The 21,006-nt window shown below is 42.7% G+C and overlaps 1 protein-coding gene and 1 long non-coding RNA gene across 3 annotated transcripts; one reads left to right on the top strand and one right to left on the bottom strand.

The window, feature by feature from the left end:
- The first annotated feature begins 942 nt into the window (after positions 1-942).
- On the top strand, positions 943-11,111 carry LOC110975996 (solute carrier family 22 member 13-like). Of its 2 annotated transcripts, XM_087140476.1 has the most exons (11): positions 943-1,438; positions 3,807-3,910; positions 4,331-4,485; positions 4,834-5,002; positions 5,327-5,465; positions 5,975-6,057; positions 6,704-6,912; positions 7,567-7,675; positions 8,669-8,878; positions 9,524-9,713; positions 10,437-11,111. In XM_087140476.1, the coding sequence occupies exons 1-10, from the start codon at positions 1,022-1,024 to the stop codon at positions 9,678-9,680; spliced, it is 1,752 nt and encodes a 583-aa protein (XP_086996602.1). In that variant the 5' UTR covers positions 943-1,021; the 3' UTR covers positions 9,681-9,713; positions 10,437-11,111. The 2 variants fall into 2 exon arrangements, with proteins under 2 accessions (XP_086996602.1, XP_086996601.1); XM_087140475.1 differs by having other exon boundaries at positions 9,524-11,111.
- A 1,275-nt stretch (positions 11,112-12,386) lies between these two features.
- On the bottom strand, positions 12,387-14,858 carry LOC147798303 (uncharacterized). Its single transcript, XR_015426243.1, has 3 exons — positions 14,619-14,858; positions 13,138-13,886; positions 12,387-12,910 (listed from the first exon to the last, which is right to left on the bottom strand). It is a non-coding gene; the product is annotated as an uncharacterized LOC147798303 (long non-coding RNA).
- Positions 14,859-21,006: the final 6,148 nt, after the last annotated feature.

The raw sequence follows: 21,006 nt of genomic DNA, 5'->3' as shown, positions 1-21,006 counted from the left end.
AAAAAACAGAATGTTAAATGCAAATACAGAACCAAAAACACGAGAAAAACAAGAACACGCAGAGGCCTACATAAAACATGGTATTAGAATAAACAAGTCGAAAACCGAAAAAACAAACAAATGAACCTGCTAACAAAAAAAATCGTAAACACAAATAAGAAAATTCGTAAACCCGAATGTTGAAGTTGCGCAGTAATGAAAGTCAATAATGCAAAAATGTGAAGATATTTCCTCAATTTGTGATGTATCTAGGAAATATGCACAGATGAGCAATTTACATACCTGCACAATTCACCAGGCTAATGAGTTCTGTCATATCACCATCGCAGCCCTACGCAAGGCCAAAGATCTCTTAAAATGGTCGAAATCTTTTGCCCTGGGAATGCTAGAGTAATAAGATCGCTACCGTTGTTCGCTATTACACGCACCCTTGAAAAGGACGCTAAAAGGGGCCAATCGCTTTGTTTCTTTCACAATTGAGTAGTAATTAATGTGAAAACTAACAAGACAACTTATGCAAAAAGAATGTACATCTACTAAATTAATTACCCACAAAGCTTTCAAATACCTGCACGACTTTCAGAAAATTCTGTTAAGGGCATTTACCTACACCAAAGTGTCCCGTAAAGGGCGGTGGATGCTGGAGACAAGTGGACAGTTGTGCCGCCACCCCTACATGTATCCAGGCCTCAATATTAAAGGACGCCGTTGCTGATCGCCCGTTATATAAAATAAGTGTTGTAATTGATTTTTGCATAATGTCTGCCATGAGGCATTGTTATTTCCAAAGACTTACACAATATTGTGGCAGCTGAATCTCACGTTCGGTTGAAATCTTGACCCCTTTAAAGTGTGAACCTTTATTATTTTGTTTACCACTGCTTATAAACAGACTCCGAAACGGAATACAAAGTTCGTATAAAAACCGCTGCGATGCGGCACTGTGTTATAAAGTCCAACAGTGTATCGTGCAGGCTAGAGGCTAGATTTTTGGATGGGCGTGTAGTGGAGGTCTATCAGAATGAAACTTGAAGAAATTATTCCCCTCGTTGGCAATTTTGGTCGCTATCAGTTGTACGTGGCCTTATACATTGGCCTGCTCACAACAGTCGCTAGCATGGTCAGTTTTGGTCATGTGTTTTTCGCAGCCGAAAACGACCACTGGTGCCAAGTTCTACCTGGGGAGAACTGTTCCAACTGGGTGGAGTTCCAAGACAAATGTACCAACGTGAAAAAGTCCATTCTCCTACCACCACCCGAGAACGAGAACAGCAAGTATCCTCACTCCAACTGTAAGCAGTGGGATCTACCACCTGGGTATGAGTTTGATCCCTACGATCCACTCAGCCAAGGTGCAAACTTCACTAACGATACGGTGCCCTGTCAAGATGGTTGGGAATACGACACCTCGCAGTACAAGACCACAATTATCTCTGAGGTAAGGCGAACATGACAGCTCATACACTTCCGAACACAGTAAATCAAGCTGGTTTTTACTTTTTTCAATTAAAGACAGATCATCTTGCGAACGAGCTTTAAATGTTTAAGGGGGGGGGACGCCGAAGGAAACGGCTGAAAATGTATGTGTATACGATTTGTTTACTTCACATACCAGTGGGTCCTATTTCAAATATCCGGACAACTTACAGAAATACACTTTTTGTCTTATATTTACAAAGAAATGAAGAAAAGCACAGTTTCCTTACATCAGATGCGGTGTCATTTTGAAGCTTGCTCCTTCGAATTTCTAGCAAAGCACAATCTGCCTGTCTGTTCGCCTGTTTAGCTAATATCAGAAACGTGTTTCATTTGCCACATGAATGCTCTCTTCTAGACCATGTAGGTTTGTTTAGTGAAGCTAGCTCCCATGTATAGCCCCTATACCCGGCAACATATGGGACGGAAGGGTCCCCTACATGCCAATCCTATGGACACTCTAGGCTAGACCATTGTTACCTAACACATCCCCTAGATGTTTGATAAGAATTCCGGTAAACAATGACCTGCGCGTTTATAACCCTCCAAGGGCGTGTGCGCAGTATGGAGCAGAAGCAGAATGGGGGGCTCTGTCCATCCCATATTTTGCGCCAAATGTCCAATGAGCGGGCTACACCAGCCCGCTCATAGAATAGAGCCTGAAAGTTGACCCGTAGCGGCGCGCTTCCGGAACGCTTGGATAGGAAAAATAACGTGCACAGATTTTAGAATTTGTATTCTTTTTCGTTCAGTAACTTCAATATCCAACTTGGAAAAAGGGCTCTGGAAAAATATTTGCTAGTATATCAATTTCTACAACCTGAAAAATTACCTGACCTAAGAGAGAAATATCCTGCCAAAAATCGACCCATCACTTCCAAAAATCTAAAATACATGATGAACATTTAGAGTTTGAAATTTTACGGAGCCTGGAACCCATCGACTGCAGGTAGGTAAATCTTTGCAAAGTTTTACAATCTCTTATCACATTTTAAGCACAGAGAGTGAAAACAAACGTGCATGAACAAGGATCCCTAGGTACGATATCGCCGGACGTGAAAGGTCGTTGATGAAATTCGTTTTTTACCCATCTCCAGGTGGCTTTTCCTTAATATTAGTTGAGGAAGACAAAGGTAAAATTCCAACATGAGTGTTTCATGGGGTGGTTTCAGTAAGGAATTATTCTTCCCAAAATTTTCGAACTTGATAGGACGGCCCAGTGTAAAGTCCCCATAGGCGGACGGCGCGTGGGTTCCGGAAGCTCGCTGCGTGACCTTTTACTTTCAAGCTACGGCGCAGCCCCACACACCCCTCGTGCGCCGCACAGCCCGGTGATCATGTTTTGATTTTCACATGATTCGAAATCTTTTATTTTTGTTCATTTCCAACTGTCCATAAGCCCATGCTTTCAATGAAGACCAGCAGTGCAACCCGAGCACAGCCGCTCGTTTTTCGGGGGTCAGAATGTGCATGCTAGAAATTCGTTCTTTCGGGCATCTCGCAAAAGCCTTGAATTATTAGGGTGCAGGTTGTGTTGACCGGTATATTGTACTTTTAAATGATCTTCCTGATTTTTGTTTTCATTTCGCAACTTAATTTAAGAGGGGAGAAGGAGACGGAATGAGCCTCCACCCAGGGGACACAGGGGGCCGCAGCTTCTTTCTGGGGTATACTCCGAGGTTCGGCAGGTCCAGTTAGTTTTATGAGCACACCTTTTGAACCCGCACAAATGTGCAGAATGCAGAAGGTCATCAATTAGTCTCTGAGGAGATGAGGCTACATTTGGGGGCTTTTAAGCACTGTTGAAATGAAATGAAATGAAATAGACAAAATAGCTTTTCTTTTATTTTGTGAAAAAAAATCTATATGGCTTTTTTGCATGACGGTGGAGGGTGGCTTTGTTAACCTTCCCCTCCTCGACGTGCAAGCGCAAGATGACGCAGTGTCGGCGTAATGAACAGCACTTGACGAGCAAATTATGAAAAGCCTATACTATTATCATAATTAAAGTATAACTTCTTCCAGTTTCCATTCAGCTTTTTTCATGAAAGGTCTCGGGAGGGGGCAGGGGGCGGTAGCTCGCCCCCCAAAAAATATAAAGCGAGAAAGGGAAAGAAGAAGGGATGATTTCACCAATGTGCTTGAAAAATAAAACAAATGACCCCTTCCAGCCGTTACTTATCATTTTTATATGTTTGGTGCTTTGACCCAGGTAAAGTCCCCCCCCCCAGAAAAATGGTTTGCCCCACCCCCATAGGAAAAAAACCCTCATGACGCCGTTGGCAGCCATTTCAAACAGCATTCCTCACTTACATTGGTTGATTTACCAGTTTGACTTGGTGTGCGACAAGAGAAGTCTGCCAAGCCTTGCTCAGTCAATTTACTTCGTGGGCTTTCTGGTCGGATCCTTCTTGTGTGGCTCTCTCTCTGATTGGTAAGCACTCTAAAGACGCAGACTGAGTTAGAAACAGCATTGCTTAGATTAACCGACAAACATCAGACGAGATGACTGACAGGCCGAGACAAGTAAGCCAACCCGACATCAACAACTGGTTATAGTCGTTGATCTAGCTTTATAAATACTATAGGGTAGCTACACGATTAAGCTCATTGGCAAACCGGAAAATACACCTCGAAAACGTAGCCAGCAGTCTTGTCAGCCAGCCAACTGTGGCCACCAATAATCCTGCTCACGAGTTTTAAAAAAAGTGTTAACAAACAACAACAATAACAAAAACACAACTAACCTCAAAGGCTTGGGGTTCACATTCAAACAATCTGCCTGTTGTGGGCATCAATTTAATCCAAAACACTATTTTTTTCTCAAATATGTGTTTGTCTTCCCAAAATGCAGGATAGGCCGCAAGAAAACAGCCTTTGTGGCACTCCTGTTCTTTTCTGTAGGCTCAATCGTCACAACATTCTCTGTGAATATCTACATGTATATGGCCTTCCGTTTTATGGCTGGCTTCGGCAACATTGGTTCTTACATCCCCCTGTTTGTGCTTGGTAAGGAGATAATTTTTTTTTTTACTTTTTGTGCTTATAAGTACTTCCATGAAAGAGAAGATGTGTGTCTGGGTAAGATCGTATGCGGAAAGAACATTGAGGTATTGTTGTTCCCTTTTGTGTGTGTGGAGGGGGGTAGTTTGCGCATGCCTAATTTTGAAATAATTTAGTATATGAATGTACTGCACAAGGACAACGTGTGGATTATGGTGGATAGGATGGGTTTTACTTCCGTCTGTAGAGGCAGAATGTTGTTGCAGGCATATATTTACTACGCGACTACATTAATGAAGTCGCAGTCGCTGGTATCTATGTGGTTACAGTTGAACGTCTTCTATCTGCTTGCAGTGGTCGAATTTGTTGGGAAGTCATGGCGTACACCAGTGGCAATGTCTTCCGGTATTTTCTTTTCATTTGGGTATTTCTTCCTGGCAACTGCTGCTATGTACGTGAAGGAATGGCGGACCCTTTCCCTGATCATCTCGCTGTTAACGCTCCTCTTTTTCATCCCACTTCTGTAAGTATTCCTGGTGAGTTAGAGAAACCACAATGACGACAGACCAAACCGACGGCAATAATAGCGACAACGACATCAACGACAGCACCCACAACGTTGACACAACGTTGCATCAATCGACTTAGCCCCATGCAGCATCGGACTTCAAAATAATTTCCTTTAACGGGCGAGAAACTTTACTTCGAAATTGAGATACATTATATATAAATTGGCACAGTCAATAGATAAAATTCAGTGCATCAAGCGCACGTGTTCTCTTGTTTATGTATTCATGATTTCTGAGCTTGGTTGTTAAGCTTGGCAAGGTTGTATTTTCATGGACAGATTTGTTCAAGAGTCGGTAAACTGGCTAGTTTCGAAGGGCAGGATCGAGGAAGCTAATAAGGTGGTTAGACGAGTTGCCATGATCAACGGAAAGGCGCTACCAGATGTCTTGTTCGACAAAGAGGACATGGAAGAAACGGTATACATGCAACAATGTTGGATCTTGTTGTGCAGAGTTATGCTGGTATTCTAAATGATCGAAGCCCGCTATTTTGTTCTGCGCAGTAAATATAGAGGAGGGTTTGTGTGTCTGCAAACGTTACTGAATGAAAGGAAATGTGTAACTTGCAGGACAGTTGGCACTGTTGTACAGCGACATATCGTATAACACCATAAAAACGCGTATTGTCCAAGGGGAAATTCGTGAGAGAGTGATTTGTTAGTCGCAGTATATAAGTTATTTTGCACCAGGCAAACAAACACTTATTGGGCACCCAACTTTTGCAAATTCCCCAAAACCGAGGAATTAATAATCTTATAATTAAAGTTGCTGAAAATTTCAACCGGTGATCCATTGTGTAAAGTATCAAGCAAAACCTATTCTTTACTCCTGCAAGGGCTATTTCAATCCTTGAATGAGCAAGTAAAAGGACATATTAATATGCCTTATTACTCAATATTATTCTTGTTTTTATGATGGAATCTAAGGAATCAAGTGTTCCGCCGTCTTTTATTGACCTCTTCAAAACACCCAACATGGCTGCCAAGACCATCAACATGATGTTCAATTGGTATGTACCGCGTAGGTTTGCAAATGCTTAGTAATTTATTTTAATGTGGATGTTTGTTGCGAAACAGTTTAAGAATAAACCATACTCATTGAATGATGAAAACCTTTTGTTGCATCTCGGAGGGTCCCATTTGGTACGATATGGCCTTTTTAAAATGCAAGTCAGATTTAATTTCTACATAATTATATTACAGCAGAATGTTCATTCCTGGAAAATGTAAGACAATAAAAAAAAAGTTCCTCTTCTAATGAGTAAGAGAACCTTTAGTCAAAAGTGGCCACACTTAAAGTTTATTGTCTGGATATTACTTTGGGTACATAATCCTGGGCTTGGGTTTTTATCGTCAGTGAGCCAATGGCACGTTGCAAACATAATGTCACTGATCATCCAGGCAGACACAGAAAACGTCATTACTACAACATCGTTGCCCTCACAATTTTCGATTCGAGAGCGCATGTAACAATGAAATTGTGGTGAATCCATGACCTTGCGTCGCTTTCGTTAACATAAAAATCAAATGTTACACACTGTTTAACAAGAACACAAAAGTTGCAGAGACGAGGTTAAAGTGATATTCTTTGCATTGGCCCTGTCACAAAAAAAGACAGGAAACAGTACAGAAGACGGAGTTCTCTTTTTTTATCAGGATGGTCACAACTCTAATCTACTACGGCCTGTCTCTAAGTACTGGCGATCTAGGTGTGGACGAATACTGGGCATTCTTCGTTTCCGGAGCCGTGGAGATTCCTGCCATACTCTACGCAACCTTTGCTATTGAATGGTTTGGTAGGAAATTGAACGTTACTATACTGGAGGTGATCGGCGGGGTAGCCTGCTTGGCAAACATCTTCATTCGTAAGTGTTTTAATCCTGAAATTTCGTTTTTATTGCCAGTATGATAGCATTGTAGACGAGGGGTTTTGAAACTTGGGTTTCGTATCCGTCTGTTGCTTTGGTTAGGTTTAACTCTACATCCCTTCCAGAACTGATCTACGTTAGATCACTTTATTCAATATAGCTGCACACAGACACAAAATCCTGAGTTTCAACGTGTAAGACTGAGGTCGAAAGAGTTTGTCTCTGCATTTGACTCTCCGGAGTGTTCTGACTATCACTCATACCGAAACGTCATGGTAACGCCTGAAGCTTTTCAGAATGGTTCATGTGCGCCTAAAATTTAGTTGACTTTGTTTACGGTTTTAGTTACGATGACATTATTATCCAGGACACATTTGTCAAGATTATTTAGGGATGGCTTTGACAGTAACTCTTTTGTTTTTTGCATGGTGATCCCCAGAGAGCGATAACCAATTTAATAGAGTACCGAAGTGTGACGTCACTGTGAACCGGAAAGTGCAGTGCAAACGAATGGAGTACGCGCGCGTGTTGGTTCATGCGCTGGTTCACGCGCTCATGCCTTTTACACTCTGAATTGTGCGCAAGACGTATTCACTTCGGTACTCTATTAACAGTCTTTATTTGGGGGGGGGTATTTTCTCTTTCATTCAGCACTCGGGATCTGGCGCACTGTGGTATCTATGGCTGGCAAGTTCTGCATCACAGCTACATTCTCAATAATATACTTGTATGTGACGGAATTGTTCCCCACCCCGGTTAGGTAAGCTTTACAGTGTACCATGGACTGTGTTTATTTATGTTATCAACATCAAACAGAGGGATACGCTTATTGCATTTTGAAGATCATAATCAGAATACTTTATAGTTGCATAAATGTCTGAAATCAAAGTACAATCTTTTAAAGAAAACTCACTAAAATGTTGAAGGAAATTATATGGGCTTGAAGCTGACTGTGGGTGTTGTGTACAAGTAATTTAGAGATCAAAGATTATGTCGTCATCAGTAAATAATTATATACCATATCATATCGCACGAAGCCTTTGGTGTCGTGTTGAAACATGCACATTACTCGGTTGTAAGGGTTGGCATTGATGAACTGTGCGACAGTAATGGGTACGTCAGACTTTTAGGTGGTACTTCTTGTCGGAAAAGGAAGCTTATACGGTATCACAATGCGGTTGGTCCTTGCTCGATGACATTCCACCGACAGTGTAAATATGAGCAGTGTTCAAGAACTGTACATTATTCATTAAAAACAAAATGGTATCAAAATTACCGGAGGACAGTTTAAAGAAGAAAAAACGCTCTGAAGGTGTTGGGAGAAAAAAGGGAAATGTAATGAAAATGCGGGCCCATTTGGGGTAAAGCCCGTAAAACAGAACTCGATTCCATTTAAAGTCTTTTGGATAGGCCTGTACAATTCGCCGTACGAGAGGCCTTGCAGGGCCACTCAAGGTGGGGGCTACAAGATAGAGAAAGAATAGGCAAAGAAGAGGGAGGGAAAATGTATCATCGCGTTAAATGTGACAGGTGCTTGTTTAAACAATGATTCAAAGGTACAGGACGGAGAGCACAGCAGAAAGTTGAAGAAAACTGGTGGGGTATGCCAGAATTGGCTCTTTAGGAAATGTGACCGTGTACGGATTTGAATACACGGAAGATGGTTTGGTGGTCAAGTTCTGTTTTTTTGGGTTTTTTTTTACGCACAGGAAGACTTCTGTACAAATTACATGTATAATTAATCCTTTCGCAGGTCGATTGGTTTGGGCATGAGTTCACTGTCGGCCAGGGTCGGAGGTATCTTGTCCCCCATCATTCTCCTGATGGGAGACTACTGGGAGAGTCTGCCCCTGATTGTATTCAGCTCCGGCGCTATTTTGGCGGGATTTTTGGTGCTCCTTCTGCCGGAGACTAAAGGCCAGAAACTCCCTCAGACGCTTGAGGAAGCAGAAGAAATTGGAAAGTGAGTTGGCCACTCGGATAGACGTATAGATTTTTGTCGTGTGGAAGCCAGTGAGTGGTAGTGTGGCAGAAGGATGCCATTCTACAATTTTCACAGTTAGGGTACTGGGCCACATCTTGGCTTATGCACAAAAATAACCGAGGTGTTTCCCAATTGGTTCTGTACTAGGAATTAAGAACTCCACGGTGAGCATTATTTACCAACTAGAAAATGTTGTGTTTACGGTGACTGATGGAGTATGGAAGATGGAAATGGCACACTCCAACTTGACAAGAAGAGTTTGATTGTGTGTAGTAGAAGCAATACAATTTGTAAAATGGAATTGGGTTAGAGAAGTAGTTCTTTCCTCGCCTTTCTGCTCTGCGGCCCGGGTTTGATTTCCAGCTCATGTGGATTGGGTGTTCAGTCCTTATCTAATTCCGTGGGTCTAATTCCGCTTCTAAAACTGTAACTGCATCTTATTGTCTCCTCTCTACAGACGTGTGTGGACGTGGGTCGTTTGATGGCTGCCTAATAGGCGCCTTGTATGCCGCCGACTAAACCAAGTTTAATGTCTTCATTGTACAGCGCATTTGAACATGTCTGTATGAAATTGCACTTTATAAATGAGCATTAATTAATTAAAACAATTATTTGTCACAACAGATGCAAATGCATGCCCAGGAACGTCAACGCAGCGTCCGTCGACGAAATCAACGAAAGCGAGTCGGGCAGAGAGGGAGGCCTCGCTTTGACCAACCCAGCCTTTGATTCCAATGGGGAAGAACACATGGAACTAAAGGAGGTCAAGGAAAGGAACTAATGAATTAAAGCGGAATCCAAATCCAAATTCTGTGTGGGTAACAAAAATCATGTGATACAATTTTTTCCTGAACTTCTTTTTCTATTCGAACTTACATTTAACCTTCTATTTTTGTTAACATTGTCTCTCGAGTTTAAATTGTCGAAGCCATATAAACGATCCACGGCGTTTTTCGGAGGCTTAAATCGCGGCACATTGTGAAAAATCCAGGAGACTGATATTTCATCTAGATACGTTAAAACTGTGACGCGATGAAGAGACTTAATGCTCATCAAATACAAGCAAATCGAGTTTTGACGGAGAAAAAGAACGCTCTACTAGTTCCTCAGACTTTTTGTTCCTCGTTGAAGTGCTTTAATCTCAAAATGCAGCATTATAGAGCTGTTTAAAACGATGACCCTCCAGCGGGACCAAGAAAGGGCGCCTGTTTTAGCAACGGAGGCTCCTTTGGTCGGAACTGAACTCTGCTGATTAACAAACGCCTATGAAATGCACGCGTTACGGTCGCATCGCTACCAATAAAATGAACACTCCTGACTAACGCGGCTCTTTTCAACTGATGAGGGGGTGTTTCTGCTCGAGGGAGATACCCTCCCATTTTGAGATTTGTTTCGGCAGCTGCAGTGCATAGCGAATTTCACTTTTAACTTGAATCATGGATTGTATTGAAATAATTGTATAAATATGATACCCTTAATGATGTTAACTTAAGTTTTCCTGTCGTTCCATTCTTTTTCATCTTTTTTATCATTTCAGGTAAACAGTTGGAAAATATTTGAGAAAGCAGCCTGAATTCTTGCAAAGGGGATTCATTTTGCGGCATCTGTGTTTTAGTTGAATATCTGGGACTGTCACATTACGATTAGAAACAAACAACGATCACAATAGGAGATACCATATCGGCGAAGCTTGCAGTAGCGTAGGCCTTCCGAAAGGAAGGTCGCTACATTTAGTATTTCGCTAGTGCACAGGGCTCCATCTAATGGCCCTAGGTTTGGCAGATGCCAACGCGAAGTTGGTCGCAGTGACAGTCGCACAAAGATTGTGGTTACCGCCCATAAGGTGCGTTCGGTTAGCTTACAAGGGCATTTCTGACCTGGGGATTGCCGTGTGCGCAGTGTCAATCGAGCGAAACGGTGGGGGTGAGGTTAACGAATACATCCTTATTGTGTCACATGCACACCTATATCACATGTAATGTGCAAACCAATTCTGGAGCTGAAATAAAGCTACGTCGTGCAGTCTGAAAAAAATGGCTAATCCATGGGTCATGTTAGGGCGTTGGGGACCAACGAAGTGACCCCTTACTTTATTAAGCGCTCACTGGAGAATATTTGTTTGTAGGGTAAAATTGGTAATTGCTGCCCACGGGTGTGTCGCGACGTTTTAGTTTTCTTTACAAACGGTTTTGATGGCTTTGGTTACGAAAGACTATTATTTCAGGTCGATAATGTCTACTCAATTTACACCTTTTAAATATATTATATGTATATCGTTTTGTTAGGGGAGTTGCTTGAGCATTATTTTGCTTCAGCTTACTAACACATATATGACACCTTTTTTCATTAATATAAACAAAATCATTACATCTATAGTAAAGATTGCGGTAACACCATGTATTTATCTCTTCTTTGAGTATGTGTGGTTCTGAGAAGAACCGGGGAATAACTCGACGTTTCGAACAGTGTACTCTGTCCGTCTTCAGGAGACTGCAGGATTCTAACTGGGAGTGGAGCTTATATGGTGTAGAGAAGGATCCAGATGTAGGGATTAGCTCGGTGAGGCGTTAAGGTGGGAACAGTGATGGCGGGAACAATGGATGCTGCACTGGATCCTGGGGCTGCATGCCCTGTGTGTGTGTTTACCGGAGCGTGTCAGTTGGAGTTGGCAGTGGGAGAGTGAATAGCTGGGTGCCAAGGGGTATAGAAGACCCATAGGCTGACACAGGGCATGCAGCCCCAGGATCCAGTGCAGCATCCATTGTTCCCGCCATCACTGTTCCCGCCTTAACGCCTCACCAAGCTAATCCCTACATCTGGATCCCTCTCTACACCATATAAGCTCCACTCCCAGTTAGAACCCTTCAGTCTCCTGAAGACGGACAGAGTACATTGTTCGAAACGTCGAGTTATTCCCCGGTTCTTCTCAGAACCACACATACTCAAAGAAGAGATAAATACATGGTGTTACCGCAATCTTTACTATAGATCTAGTTTCTTTCACCATGAAAACCTTTAAGTCTTAAAAATCATTACACTTTAAAAGAAAAATGCTTCAAAAATTCGTTTAAAATCATTAATTACCCATTTTGGTTTATGAACTGTGTATTGTATAAAAATGCCTCGTGCGCTTGTGAAACTTGTTGAGTGGATTGTCTAGCTAATAATTATTTTATGGTAAAGTGCATGTTGAACAGAAAAGGCATTTGCTTCACTTTTTGCTCCATTTGAAATACTTCAAACTTTGCAATTTGGTATCAACTATGCAGTGAAGGTTTACATGTGACTGTTCAACTCTTAAACAGTAGAAGAGGTCTATACTGAAAGCAAACATTGCCATCACTTGACATAATGCCAACCAACCCAACCCCCCTATCAATGTTGGAAGGAACTGCACCATGCTGGCTCGTTTCTACCACAACATTGATGGGGGGGGATTGGGATTTCTATTCTACTAGAATAAAAACCAACAAGATTTGACACATTTTTGAAACTAAACTAGTCGATTACTCTCTGTTTTCAGCACCATGCCAGCTCATTTTCACCACAACATTGAAAAGGGGGAGTGGTTGGGACTTCTAGTCAACTGGAATAAAAACTAACAAAATTTGACAAACTGTTGACAGATTTAAGGAATCTTAGGAGTGAAATTTCTCAAAGCATCCAATGACACAAATTGGCTTTTCACACGTCTTACATATCGTGCGGGTTTGCCTTCTCCGAGCTGTGTTACTGCATTTCGCCTAGATAATGCTGTACATCTTCTGACATACAAGGGATGCTCTTGTGCACGTGTCCGGCACCTCCTAAAGTCAAGATTGGACAGTCTACGATTGGTGTTTCTTGCATTTTAGAACACATATTTCTAGAAGAGCAAAGAATACTCGTTTCCACCACTTACCGATCTGTGAACATGTGCATAGTACACACACTGTTGTGATGCAAGATCGGTTCCCCCAATATGCTTCTTGTACTCAATGACAGTATTTGGTTTGCTGATGTCACGATAACCTGTAAGAGTGGTTTTACACCGAATCTGATCATTAGTTACACTACAGTTGCCATAGTTTGTCAACAGTGTTTCTCTTTTTATCCTGCCATACAAGATACTAGTTGTCCTGACTTTTCATAAAAGCAGGGTTTATTTCCTTTAGCCATAGGAAACTTTAGAGGGGGTTTGCAAAATGCGGAATTCCTTGAGTCTTGTATCTTACAGTTCCACAAAAGCCAACGCCTACCTGGGTTAACCTCTGAATAAGAGCTGGTGTACCAATTATCAGCAAACATGCAGTGTCTCTGATTTTTAAATCCATCAACAAGTTCCAAAACAGCTTGACCAGGTCGAGGTACATGTACTCCTGTGGGATGATCAGCTGCATTGTCTGTCTCCGAGTCGGCACTTGATGTTTGTGCTTGCGACCGTGTGTACAATGTCCAGGCGCATGCGTATCCCCTTTCAGATTCGTTCAGGGAGAAACACTTGATGTCCCATTTGGTTGGCTTTCTTGGCATATACTGTTTGAATGATAGTCTTCCCTTCAATTTGATCATGGTCTCGTCAGGAGAAAGGTTTTGGCTGGGTCTGTAATTACGAAGAAACTAGGGTACTATTGTCTAAACGAATTGGCAGACTTTAGTCAGCTTGTCAGGAGTAGTGTCCATATTTGGAGCTGCTTGGTTGTTGCTCAGATGGAAGAATTTGAGAATTGCCATAAATCTGTTGCAAGACATGGTTGTCAGATAGATGGCACTGTGTACAATGTCCCAGTTCCTCCAGTACATGTCGTAGTGAGGCCTCTTGTTAATACCCATACCACACACACCAGTAGTGCTACACAAGCCATCATTTCTGGAATGGTTGTTGGACACCAACGACTTGGGTGGCCCAGTGACTTCTCGTCATACTCTGCTCAGCAAAAAAATAACTGGAAGATCTTCACTGGCGTGAGGTCTATCCATTTTTGAGAATGTGTTGCTCCAGTGTGACCTGTGAGATAAACAAGGAAAACCCATTACATGTAGGTTGCTAAGGAACATGTATGGCATTAGGGTTGTTCCTACTGCTGCCTGAGAATCACCCGGATTATTCAGGCCGATCATTAGACAGTTCTCAAAAAACAACTGTTTTTAAAATGTTTGTAAGAAGAAGAAATCACTCTTAACTTTACATGTATTTGTAAGGACGCCAGTCATTGTACAGGTTGAAATTAAACGTGACTGGTCAACGCGGTCAATGAGCTACAAGTCATGATTTCGATTTGACAATACTGGAGCATTAATATTCACATTCTTAGTCAAAGCACAGTCCATGACAAAAACATTGTGTGGTTGGAAGGGATTTCCAAAACTTTCCTTTTCTGCCAACTTTGAAGTTTATGAATAAAGTATCATCATCCCAAATCAATAATGCAACACTGTCAGAAAAAGATGGCATGAATTGGAGTATGGAAAAAACGAAAATAGGTTGACGTTTTGCAGGTATACTTCTCCCATAGGGCTGGCCTCTTTCTAGCCTATTGTCATCCAAACCCATTCCTGCACTAATGGCCTATTCCATGCTAGGTAAGCCGACGATTAATAATTTCTTTTGGGGGGGGGTATAAGTTCCCACCCCTCGGGATTGACATCCATGAACTGTACCAGAAGCTAACTATGCATTGTTTCGAACACTGAGGTAGGAAATTGTGGAAATGAACCACATCTTCATCAGACTGCTCACCTTTAAATTCGTTCCCGTGTTTCCGCCATGAAGGTCCGGCTTTGCTCCACCCACGCCGATAATTGGGCTTTGCTGCTGCCGAGAAATCGTCTTCATATACCGCCGGTATCGCTGGCATCAGAAGACGGCATGTCAATTCTTGCAAAATGTTTTCCATGTTTTGGCCGTGATTGCTCGTTAGCTGTGTACGTTAGACGTCAGATGCGTGAAAAAAATGGCAGTGCATCGAGTGCCCGGACGCTAAACTTATACCGCAGCAAAGGATGCCCGCCTGCCGTCGAGCAACCAATCAGAAGCGGGTGTTCAAGTGAGGGCGTCCTTACGCTTTAGACAACCTGCCGATTAGATTGTTCCTGAATGGCACGTCGGTAGCGAAGGGGTTGCAATTTTTCGTGCTCATCTGGCACTGTGGTACTCAAGGGAGTGTTTCATTTGTACCTTTTTGGCACAATGGTGCTGATAGGGTTAAGCATTGGCTTCAACTCATGGTTTTCACAAATCTGTTAAAAAAATACCAGCGGCAACAATGAATAATATGACAGCAACAGAGGAATCAGTGAAAATTATCCAAATGTTCGTAACACGATACTTCCCAATTTTAATGGAAGAGGAATAGCAAAATAATTCGTGCAGAAGTCTCGTACACACCACAAAAGCTCAATGGTTTAACAGATGCCCTGAACAATAAGCAAAACTAAGTTGACCCACTAAACATATTCGTTCACCATTTGAACCACCTTTATACCCAACATTAGAGCTAAAAAATAAAACCTTTTGACGATGGAATAAAATAAACTACCGTCCCCATTATCTACCAAAAATCAAGTCAGGGTCCGGTCCATAAATTGAAGAAGACAATATAACTTGGTGTTTCATGCGAATTGGCTGTGACAATGATATTGAAAATAAGGTAGCAGATAAGAGGGCAGCAGATCGTTGGACGGAAAATCTAGCAATTGTGCACCTTGTGGCTGCCATTGCATGTTGTGAATGGGAAGGGTGAATTTAGTACTAGCAATTGATCTCTTTGTGCCGGAAGTCCTGGAGCTGCGTGAATGAAAATGCAGCAAGTAAATACAAATGGTAATTGGGGTGCTAGAAGAAGCCTAAACACAACCAGAGACTGTTCCTAAGTAGTAGGGATTGGAGAGTTCTAGCGCACCTCCGCTTTCACTTCCTTTCACCCTCTTTCACACACCAGCGCTGGGGATTCCCACTTCACTTACCTTGACCTTTTGACCCCGGCGCACTTTTTTGTAAACAACTCGTGACGTGCGCCGGCCGGCAGACACATCGCATAAACAACCTAACCCGTGACTCTCAAACAAAAAAGGGACTTCCCCTCGCTACAAGTTTCGACTTGCCCGTTATAAAAAACGAGAAAAATAAATAGAAACTATAATTAAAGGAGAAATTAAAAGGATGTGATAGGCCATACAACGAACGTGAATTGTTATTTTTGCAAAGACACGAGAAATTCAATTGACTTGATATGCAAATGTACCGATTGTAAAGAATGCCACGATTGTCACGAATGTAACGACTGCACCAGATGTGATGACTGCTCCACTTGCGAGGAGTGCGGTAGATGTATAAATTGTGCGGCTTGTTTTAATTCATACAACTGCCAAAATTCAAATGCCTTGGACAGTTGCGAGGACTGTTACGAGTGCGGCAATTGTATCGAATGTTTTGGATGTACATATGGAAGGAATGGATCACGTGGTGCTCGTAGACGGTAAGTATAAAAAGCTGAGGCACGCGCGAGAAAACGAGCCACTGCCCGATTTAGCGACTAAACTCGATACGGATTTATACAAAATTGGACTAATTATTGAATACGACGTTGACGTTGATAATTTAATTAAAGTAGAAATCCCACCCGAGTTAATAGACGCGGTCGAATAAAACTGAGAAAAATTTACGATAAAATTAGAACCATGTCAACCCAAGTATATATCGTTTCAGATGACCACGAGCGTCTCAATGCCGACAACTGCGACCCCAATGTCACCTACGGTCTCTTTGACCCGAGTAAATTAATCATTTCAAATCCCGTGATTAAAGAAGGCACTCATTACAGCTCGCCCATTTTTTACCATCACAACGGCCAAAATAAACGTCTGTTGATTATGACGATAGAACCCTCTTTCGGTATAAACCCACTTTACAAAGAGTGACAGTGGCAATGTTAAAAATTAGAAACGACGGGATATTTTCAAATAAGTCGGTGTTGCAAGCGTTTAGCGGATATGGATTTGAATCCGAATCTCCCGTGAAATTAAAAATCAATTAAATTTGAATAATTAACTTATGATTAACTTAAAAAAATCAATTGATCTCAGTTATTCCTCGGAATAACTGAGGTTAATTTTTTTTCTTACTATTAATAAAAAATGACGGACGAAGAGATTTATCATGTAACCGGCTCGTCACCCAAATGGCCCACTCCCCCTCCAAAACCCGAAAACACGTGTGATCATTACGTAGTAGAAATAGACGACAAATATGCGTGTAAACATTGCGGTCTAATTTTTGGGTGGGTTTCCTCATACACCCCTGTAGACATGGGAGATAGATATTACAAGCATCACGTTTGGAAAAAACCGCCGCCACCAAAATCGAGAAGAACTTTAAAAGAGTTTAGCGTTCAATTGGAGAATGGTGAAGCGGGCGAAATAGAATATAAGTTAAACAGAGTTTTAAACGGCAAGATTTCTAGAGGTAAACCTTTGAAGGCTTTAATCGCGGTATGTTATCAAGACGTGACAAAAGAACCTACAGAAGCCGTAAAATATCTATTTCAAGTTTCAGATAAGCACTGGGAAAACGCCTTTGACAAATTAAACCTCTCCAAACGAGATTTCTAAAAACGTATAGATTGCTAAACAAGATTTTTCAAAACGTATATAATAAAATGGAGACTCACACGTTTTACTTAACCGAGAGCGAGCAGACGTTTAAATTGAAAGATGTCATTAAAAATACCAAAGGCGACAAAGTCTTCCGAGTAAAGAATATTCAGTTTGAAGCTGGATATTTTAACGTAACAAACGTGACTGAAATTGAGTGGGATACAAACTTGGACGGTAGGCCAGCGGGGGTACTTGGCGAACGACCGCCGGGAATTCCTTCAGAGGAAAGAACAGAAGTATCTCCCAATTCAGAATTAGTAAAAACAGCTAAAACCAGATTGATCCAAGCATATAAAAAAGGCACTTTAGCAGAAGAAATCAGAATCATCGCTGAGGAAATTGTGCAGCTAAACCAAGAAATCGCATCTTTAGAAGAGTAGTTAAACCAAAGACAACCAGTAGAAACGCGAGCTCATTTAGCTTATGATATCGACGATAAAAAAGTCAAATCAGTTTCACTGCTCGAGGGACATAGACAAGCCTTGGATGAAATTTATGAAGGGAGTCCCCCAACTCGACCTACAACCAACTCCCCCGTACAACCCACGAGACCTAGAAGAGAATTAACTAAAAGACTTTTTTGACGGGGCTAACGGAACCTATATACGATAGACTTCATTCTCAAAGCTCATCTCAACCATTACCCGAGGGTCAAAGAGGAAGCATCGTGGTATCTTCCGATTATTACAACATGGACTGGTTTCACTTTGTGTTAAACTCGATTCCACGCGTTTCTTTTAAGGTTCACTCAGAATCTAAAAGGGTGACTGAGACGCGATGGGTGGCCCAGTTGGCCTCATTCGACTTTGAAGTAAAATTCCGGTCCGGCCGGAGTAATCGCTGTGCCGATGCCCTTAGCCGCTACCCAGGGCGTCTTTCCCCCGAAGAAGAGGGGGCGGTACGGCAGATCTCTCAAACGAGCACTATTCCATTGCCCACCGAGGTAAACAGGATCAGTCAAATGCGACTGGCTACGGAGGCACAGTCTAACGGTGAGCCCCCTGGGCTATTCCCTTCGTGGTTGGCAGAGCAATTAGCAGCATTGCAAAGGGAAGACCCAGACATCGGGTTCCTGTGGGAGCACTGAGAGCAAAATGCAGTTCCGGGTGAAGTTGAATCCAATGGTAAGCGCGGTACGCGAGACCTGAAGCTCTGGCAGTGGCCACGATATGTTGTCCGTGACGGTGTCCTGCATAGAAAGGTGAAAGACCCATTGCACGGAGAAGTTTTTCAGATCCTTTTGCCAAAGGTTCTCCAACCAAGAGCTGTTCAGGGTAGCCACGATGGATGGGGGCACCAAGGAGTAGATCGCATGTGTTCACTTCTTAGGAGGCGCGTGTACTGGCACGTATGACCGCCACCGTACGACAGCATATTGCTAATTGCCAACAATGCATAACCGCTAAGGCGGCTCAGCCGCAACCAAGAACTCCGATGCGACATCTAATGGCTTTTCGACCGTTAGAGGTACTTGCTATTGACTTTGTCAAGGTAGACAGAGGAAGTGGGGGATATGAAGATGTGTTGGTCCTTACTGACGTGTTCACGAAATTCTCGCAAGCGGTACCATGCAAAGATCAGCATGCTGTAACAGTGGCCCGTGTCCTACGCGATCATTGGTTCACGAAATTTGGCATCCCGTCGCGCTTGCACAGCGATCAAGGGCGAAATTTTGAAGGCAGCGTGATCCAGGAGTTGTGTACCTTGTATGGAATCAGAAAATCACAAACGACTCCTTATCATCCGGAGGGAAATGCCAAGGCAGAGAGGTTTAATCGTACTCTGTTTGGATTGATTAAGTCAATAGATGAGCGCAGCCGACACAAGTGGCCTGATATGTTGGCGCACTTCGTGTTCGTGTATAATACTACCCCTCACAGTACAACGGGGACTGCCCCGTACACGCCCATGTTCGGGCGAGAACCGCTCATCCCGTTAGACCAGATCTTTGGGCGTACAGATTCTACTTGGGATCAGGATTTCGTTAGAGGGTACAGTCAGAACTACTTGAACGTGCAGGGAATGTAGTTAGAGAGAAAACGGAGAGTCGTGCTGCGCGTAACAAAACCCTTCATGATCTAAAAGGAAAAATGTGTGAGTACTTTAAGCTTGGAGCAAGAGTGCTGTTGAGAAAGTTAGATTGTAGGGGGAGGCACAAATTAAGCAACGCGTATCATGGCGGGACTTTCATTGTTACCTGGGTAAATCCTGAGGGAGACGTGTATCGCATCGGACCTTCTCAAGGGGGCACGGAAAGAACCGTAAATCGGAAACTCCTTAGGCTACACCCATCTGAGTTATCGGATGGAAGTATAGCTTCGGGTAGTAGCTCAGAGTCCGAGAAAGACTTCACACCAGGGCTAGATTTAGGACAGCTTGCTGATGCCAAAGATGGGAGAGATAGTACCGCCAAAGTAGGGGAGCAACCGTACCAGTCCCCGCGGAACACCAAAGGTGTCCGTACCAATCCGTATCATCTGCCTCGTTCTGTAAATAAGTAATAGTCTGGGTGGCTTACAAATGGCTAAGGTTTTCCCTGGTTGGAAAGACTTGGGAAATCCAGTTTTCAGTAGGGAAGCCCTTGCCGTTTGGTTCCACCCAGGGCATTTGCAAGTTTGTTGATTTTGTTAATGTTGCCTTCTCTAGGTAACAAGGCTACGGATCAAGTCGTCAGCATTGGATCTCTTGGAAGTCTTGGGGAATCCAGTTCCTAAGGAAAACGATCTTGACGCCTGAAGAAAGGTGTACATATACCATGCCAAACGAAGTGGTTGATAGCTACTCAGATTGTGTTTAGTTAATTAAGAGTTAGGTAGAAAACCTATCTTTCATCCGTTGTACAAGATGGCCTTCGTTTTGTTTGGACATAGCTTTGTGCGACGACTCGAAAACCCAAATCGATCTGTGCTTGAATTTGAATTCCACAACATCGTGGTGTCTGTTCACTGTTTGGGGGAAAGTGGCTTATCCCTTTTCCGGATCAAAGCGAATGTGGGTTTGTATTATGGCCAACTTCGGAGGATTAATCCAAGAGTATTGATAATTGATCTTGGGACAAATGATCTTTGCTCCCGAGAGAATTGTGCAAGAGTCGTCCATCAAAAGTTGTGTCGGTTTGTTGAGCAGTTGGCAGGAAATTGTATTAAACCCGAAGCGGTTGTGTTCTTGCCAGTACTGCCTCGTACTGGGGGCATGCGACGCCATCAGGTTGACCTGGAAACATTCAATAATCGGGCCACGGAGTTACACCTATTGATTGAGGAGAGTACATTCGTAGAGGATGGCTGGTGGCTCTGGAACCATAGAGGGTTGAAACACCCGAGATACAATTTGGATGGCGTGCATATGAATCGATGCGGAGAGCACTAGTATAGGAGGACCCTTCGGCGACTTGTTGGATTTTTCCAGGCTCGCTTGTGGTAAAAGGAATTTCACATGAAGTGTTTATAACAAAGCTAACTGTTTACATTTCT

Source organism: Acanthaster planci, linkage group LG08 (assembly GCF_054643075.1).
Source record: "Acanthaster planci isolate LZ-2023a linkage group LG08, COTS_SCS, whole genome shotgun sequence".
NCBI lineage: Eukaryota > Metazoa > Echinodermata > Asteroidea > Valvatida > Acanthasteridae > Acanthaster > Acanthaster planci.
The sequence above is the reverse complement of the archived record's forward strand: the minus strand, read 5'-3'. Positions and strand labels throughout refer to the sequence as shown.